The following is a 7074-nucleotide window of genomic DNA, read 5'->3' on the forward strand; positions in this document are numbered from 1 at the left end:
CTCCTCGGTTGCCGCGTCATCCTTATCGGCGAAGGCTGCGCGCGACAAGTGGTGCCGAAACCCGGGAAGCCGCCGAACCCGGGTAGAGGGACAGCTTTGAGGACCCCGACTGCTCGTCGGAAAGAGGATCCAAGCCAGTGACCTGAGAAACTCCGGAGACTTTTCAGCAAGGTATGATTTCTGTGGTCTGGGTGATTCCGTTTCTCGTTGTTAGTCTCGTTTTCGTTCTTTTCTGTTGTCTGTGTCTTAATTGTGGGAAACGGGATACGGTTTGTATTCGCCCTTTTTGCGACACTGCATAATTTGGCTGTAATCCTCAAGTGGATAACTGAGTTGCCACACCCTCCCCTGTAGATAAAGGAGCAATGGAATAAGCCGCTTCTAGAAGCAGCGCGGGCGCTGTTGAAACAGAAGGAGCTTAAGGTCCCAGATCGGGTGTTGCAGAACTTTCTCAAAGAAGTAGATCGAGTGGCTCCCTGGTTCGTTCTCTCCGGGTCCCTTACGGAAGGATCATGGAGCAAGCTAAGTGGGGATCTGACACGAGAAAAGGGACAGGGGACCCTAAGACCAGGGGTATGGCCACTGTATAAATTGTTCAAATCGTGCATTAAGGATGAGAGGTGCAAGGAAAAGATCAAGGAAGGCCAGCGGGTCTTGTCAGACCATCAGGATAGTGTATCAGAAGCTGAAAAGGGTAAAGAGGCTAATAAAAGGAAGAAGCCTTCTAAGAAAAAAGAAAAGAAAAGTCATGAGAACAAGGATGTGTTAACCAAGCTAGCTAAGTTAGAAGAAAGGGCAGCACAACTTGCAAAGAAGGAAGAGGAGCTTGAAGATAAGGCAAAAAGATTGCAACTCTTACCAACCCCGCAAAAAAAAAAAAAGATGAGGATGAAAAACCTAAATTATATCCGCTCCTCACTGAGTTCAAAAATTGCACTCTATCATCTTCTTCTGAAGGGGAGGATGAGCAGGAGTCATCTGACTCTGAGGAGTCGGGTCTTGACCCTGCTGAGCAGGCAGAGTTAGATGAGGAAGCTGCAAAATATGAGGAAGAGAGATATGGCCCCGTCCCGCCTTATTCACCTAGGCGTGGCTCTGTAGCTTTTAAGTGCAGTACAACAGCTCCTCCCTATGAGGAAGTGGAAAAACACACAGGATCAGGAGGAAGGCCGTCATGCATTCCTGAAAAGGAAGTTAGAAAGATACAAGCAGCATTTCCTGTATGGGAAGATGCTCAAAATCAGAGGCAATATGCTCCTCTAGATTTGAAACAACTGAAGACATTGATGGAAGCAGCAGGAAGAATATTTGAGGACCCTGAGGGCGCAATACCGTTTGTGGAGCAATTAATTTTTGAGCAATGTACCAAGGAGTGTAGGAATGCCATTACTCCCTGGAAAGGAAAAGGAATAAACGCTTGGATGAAAGCGTGCAGAGAGATAGGAGGTCCACTGTCTAATCAGGGCATCGCAGCTGCGGTATTATCAGCTCAGAAGGCTGCAAATGCAAAGTGTTTTAATTGTGGAAAGATGGGTCATATGAAAAGGCAGTGTCGGGCGCCAACTGCGACCCCTAATGCTCAGCCTGTCAAACAGCCAGGGTTGTGCCCAAGGTGTAAAAAAGGAAAGCATTGGGCAAATGAATGCAGGTCTGTTAAGGACAATCAGGGGAGGCCCCTTCCGGAGCGCTCTACTGAGCAGCCAAAAAACGGGAACAGGGGCCCCCCGACCCCAGGGCCCAAGACAAATGTATGGGGCCATCCAGCAGACACCCTACCAATCAAAAGGGTTTGTGAAGATGACTCCATCCGGAGAGCAACCTCCGGATCAGCAGGATTGGACTTGCGTGCCACCACCAGAGCAGTATTGACACCTATAATGGGATGTCAGCCTATACCTTCAGATTTAGCAGGCCCCTTGCCAGAGGGTTCAGTGGGACTGATAATTGGCCGCTCATCTGCCACCTTAAAAGGATTGCAAGTTCATCCAGGAGTCATTGATCAAGATTTCACAGGACAAATTCAAATGTTATGTTCCTCCCCTAGAGGGATTAGTGCCATCTCGCCTGGGGACAGAGTGGCCCAACTTTTGATCTTACCCAGTTTACATCAGAACTTCCCAAGTGATAAAACTACTCGAGGAGAAAAAGGCTTTGGTTCCTCGGGAGGACAGCATATGTTCTTGTCATTGGGTATGCAAGAACGCCCTATGATGAGTTTGATAATAGAAGGGAAAACTTTTCAAGGTCTATTGGACACTGGAGCAGATACCAGCATAATTTCTAAAACTTGGTGGCCGTCGCGATGGCCTCTTATTCTATCATCTCAATCCCTACAAGGGTTGGGATATGAAAATGCTCCTCAAAAGAGTGCGAAGACTTTGCATTGGCAAAATGAGGAAGGAAAAAGGGGCATGTTCGCTCCTTATGTGCTACCTCTTCCCATTAATTTATGGGGAAGGGATGTGTTACAACAATTGGATTTTGCCTTAACTAATGAATACTCTCCTCAAAGTCAACAAATAATGAAGAACATGGGATGTGTTCCAGGTAAAGGACTGGGTAAATGCCTGCAAGGACGCACTAGCCCTATCCCAACCTCGGAAAAGAAAGATAGAACAGGCCTGGGTTTTTCCTAGGGGCCACTGAGGAGGCGATTCCCATTCCCTGGACTACAGAGGACCCAGTTTGGGTTCCTCAGTGGCCTTTAACCTCTGAAAAGCTTGCAGCAGCTGAGCAGCTAGTTCAAGAGCAGCTCAGCCATGGCCATATTGAGTGCTCACAGTCACCTTGGAATACTCCCATCTTTGTCATTAAGAAAAAATCTGGAAAGTGGAGATTGTTGCATGATTTAAGAGCTATAAATAAACAAATGCAGGTTATGGGGCCAATTCAGAGAGGCCTACCATTGTTGTCTACCCTTCCTGCGAACTGGAATTTGGTAATGGTAGATATTAAAGATTGTTTCTTCTCTATTCCCTTACACGATCAGGATAGAGTTAGGTTTGCATTTACCTTGCCTAGTGTAAATCATGAACAACCTGATAAGAGGTATCAGTGGAAGGTCTTACCTCAGGGAATGGCCAATAGTCCAACCATGTGCCAACTCTATGTGGCCAACGCTATTCAGCCAGTTAGAAATCGGTTCCCTGCTATTAAGGTATGTCATTATATGGATGACATCTTGCTATGCCATGCTGAGCAAGCATTACTGCAACAGGCATTTGAGATGTTGTCCGCTAACCTAAAACAAAAGGGTTTGTACATAGCACCTGAAAAGGTACAAGAGGGAGAGATCGGTAATTTCCTTGGCTCAACTATTTATCCTAGATGCATTAGACCTCAAAAGATTACCATTAGGAGAGATGTGCTCAACACGCTTAATGATTTTCAAAAACTTTTGGGCGATATTAATTGGCTAAGGCCTTACTTGAATTTAACTACTGCAGAACTTAGGCCTTTGTTTGCCATCCTTGAAGGAGATTCAGCCATTACCTCTAGTAGGCAGCTTACAGCGGAGGCTGCTGAAGTATTAACTAAGGTGGAAGATAGGCTTAAGGAAGCCTCTTTAACTCGGCTGGACCCCTTCAGTCCATTCCATTTATGCATTATCCCATCACCACAGCAACCCACCGCAGTCCTATGGCAGCAGGGACCTTTGCTTTGGATTCATTCTCAGACATCTCCAGGAAAGGTGTTAAGTCATTACCCAACTCAAGTTGGAGAAATAGCCTTAAAGGGTGTTCAATCAGCCCTGACTCATTTTGGCTGTGAGCCAGCATCTATTTTTGTGCCATACACCGCTCATCAAGTAGGGGTGTTATGTGCCACTTTGGATGTGTGGGCAATTCTTCGCTGCACCTTTACTGGTAATATAGATAATCATTATCCTAAACATCCATTGTTGCACTTCTCTTTAACTAATGCATTTATTTTTCCAAGAGTTACACAAAGCCAACCTATTGTAGGGGCTATTGATGTGTTTACTGATGGCTCAAAAACTGGCATAGGGAGTTATGTTGTGGGTGGACAATCATTTCAAAAGCAGTTTTCATTTTCCTCCCCACAATTGGTTGAATGTGCAGTAGTGGCTGAAGTTCTAAGGAACTTCTCTCAGCCCTTAAATATTGTTTCTGACTCACACTATGTGGTGGGAGCAGTAAAAATTCTAGAGACAGTGGGATTGATTTCTTCTAAAAGTACTGTGGCAATATTATTTGATGAGATACAACATATTATTAGGAATAGAGCAAATCCTTTCTTCATACAGCATATGAGAGCTCATACTTTGTTGCCTGGACCTATGACAAGAGCTAATGATTTAGCAGACAAGGCTACCAGAGCAATTTGTCTTGCATTAAATCCTGTAAAAAATGCCACCTCCTTTCATGAATTGTATCATGTTCCAGCTGATACGCTCAGGCTGAGATTTGGCGTCTCTCGCGCAGAAGCTCGGGAGATAGTTTTAAAATGCGCCAGTTGCGCGGAGTTTCGGCCATCACCCAACATTGGAGTCAACCCCAGAGGTCTTAAGCCATTACATATTTGGCAGATGGATGTTACTCATGTTCCTGCCTTTGGCAGACTTAAATATGTACATGTATCTGTTGATACATGCTCAGGAGTGATTCATGCCACTCCCCTGTCAGGAGAAAAAACGGCTCATGTCATTACCCACTGTCTGGAGGCCTGGGCAGCCTGGGGCAAGCCACGTCAGCTAAAAACTGATATTGGCCCTGCTTATGTATCTAAGGTTTTTCAACAGTTCTGCCAAAAAATGGAAGTTCATCATGTAACAGGATTGCCTTATAATCCACAAGGGCAAGGCATGGTAGAACGGGCAAATGGTGTTTTAAAGACTTATGTGCAAAAACAGAAGGGGGGACTCTGCCCCATTACAATGGGACAGAAAGCAACCATATCCCTTGCTTTATTTACTTTAAATTTTTTGAAATTGGATTCGTGTGGGCGGTCTGCTGCAGACAGACATGCTGACCATGCCTCCTCAAATGAGCTGGTAAAATGGAAAGATGTGCTTGATAATCAATGGAAAGGACCGGATCCTATTTTAATAAGATCCAGGGGAGCTGTTTGTGTTTTCCCACAGGACCAAGAAAATCCGATTTGGGTTCCAGCGCGGCTGACCAGAGTGGTCAAGCAAGATGAGCCTGATCTTGACCCTGATCCTGATCTTGAGCGGAGTGCAGATGGACCTGAAGGTGGAGACCCAGGAGATCCGCTGGGGGATCCTATCAACATTCCCACGACCAATGCCAGTCATGTATGATGCACAAGTCTTCCCCCGTTTCTTTACCACCAATGACTCCATTGGGCTACCATATTTGCCAATGTCTCAGGACATAGCCCCTATACCAGACAACAACACCCAGCCAAATAACGGCAGTCTTTGTTTTACAACCAACCAGACTCATGCTGACTCATGTATAAAGCTAGGAAATTTTTCTTATGCCAAGTTAGGAAAAGAGACCATCAGGAATCGTACATCTTCAGCTAATGCTACGGTCCTTTTTGGATGGTGGCCACAGCACGGTTCATCTTATGGGAGCAATGAACGAAAGCACCAACCTCAGTACGCCCCCTTCTGCACTGGCCGGCATGCGGACTCTTCAATTATTTTCCCATGGACGGGCTGTCAGAGTCGCAGAGCGCATCTGCTCGAAAATGGACTCTTTACCTTTTCACCCTTGGAAGGGTATGGAAATTACACCGAAATGAGTCCCTGGAATTACCCCACCAATCCCTTTAATATTTGGCTGCTGTGTGGTGTTGGTGGCAGTTGCACAGATCTCTCACCCATGGTCACCATTTTGGGTGGAGCGACAGCTACTACCACTCTGCTTGCAAATGTCAGACCTGGATCCATATCCGCGACGGAATTAGGAGGACTAAAGTCGGTGGAGCCCACCCCAGTTTGTGTTTGGCCTCCATTTGTTTGGACAGTTTGTAATTATACTGGATGTTTTTATGCTCTGTGTTGGAATGCTAGTGAGTATGACTTGGCTACTGTAGCCCGCATGCCCCGTTTTCTGCCTATTCCAGTGAGGACTAGTAGTTCTTTGGCCCTATTTCGTCAAAAGCGTGATTTTGGTATCACCGCAGCAATAGTGGCTATTATAGCCACTGCGGCGGTTGGAGCCTCCCTGACTATATCAGCCTTAGCATTAAATGGCCAGGTTGCCACGGCTCATACCCTCAATAATTTGTCAGCATCAGTTAGTGAAGCGATAGATATACAGGCTTCCATGAACAATCAGTTAAAAGGAGGATTAATGATAGTTAATCAACGTATTGATTTGGTTCAAGAACAGCTAGAGATTTTGTGGCAGCTGGCTCAGTTGGGATGCGAAACTACATTACCAGGAATTTGTGTAACTTCTGTTCCATATAACAGGTTTACTAGGGCTGCAAATTTATCCATAGAATTGTCTCGTTTGCTGCAATCTAATTGGTCCGCCGAATTTGATGAGACAATAAGAAAATTACGCCTAGCAATTGTTCAAATTAATTCCACTCGCCTAGACGTTTCCATTACTCAAGGATTGTTTAATTGGGTGTCCTCCGCCCTCTCCTATTTTAAGGAGTGGGTTGGAGTGGGAATGTTTGGAGTAACCCTGTTTGCAGGACTGCTCCTCTGTTTTTGGTTGCTCTGCAGATTCAAGAGACAACAACATCTTAAAAATGTGGCCATGGTGCAGGCTATGCTGGCTGTGGAACAGGGGGCATCCCCCCAAGTTTGGCTTAACTTGCTCAACCGTTGAGACTCTGTCTAGAACTTATGGCACCCCTGAAGGGCACAGGTTCCCATTGCACCGGGATGCTGTTCTGGACAGACCTCTGCACTCCCCAGGGCTCGGGTTCCCATTGCACGGGGCTAAGGGTGCAGAGGGTCTCCTACACTGTGTAAACTCCTTGATCGCTGATGCTGTTGGCTCAGCAGGCTGATCGGTGACCTCATGGTGTGTTAATTTTTCTGGTTGAATTGGCCTTTAATTAATAAAAAAGGGGGAGATGTCGGGAGCCGCTCCCGCCACTACAAGGTGGCGCCGGTCTCCTGCT

The 7074-nt window shown here is 46.0% G+C and overlaps 1 protein-coding gene across 1 annotated transcript; it reads left to right on the top strand.

Moving 5' to 3' along the window:
* Window positions 1-6: 6 nt before the first annotated feature.
* LOC129682283 (uncharacterized) lies at window positions 7-7002 on the top strand. The gene is made up of 2 exons (XM_055614531.1): window positions 7-171; window positions 5105-7002. The coding sequence occupies exon 2, from the start codon at window positions 5160-5162 to the stop codon at window positions 6774-6776; it is 1617 nt and encodes a 538-aa protein (XP_055470506.1). The 5' UTR covers window positions 7-171; window positions 5105-5159; the 3' UTR covers window positions 6777-7002.
* Window positions 7003-7074: the final 72 nt, after the last annotated feature.

The sequence above is a fragment of the Psammomys obesus genome, unplaced genomic scaffold, assembly GCF_907164565.1.
Source record: "Psammomys obesus unplaced genomic scaffold, mPsaObe1.curated_primary_1811, whole genome shotgun sequence".
NCBI classification, from domain to species: domain Eukaryota; kingdom Metazoa; phylum Chordata; class Mammalia; order Rodentia; family Muridae; genus Psammomys; species Psammomys obesus.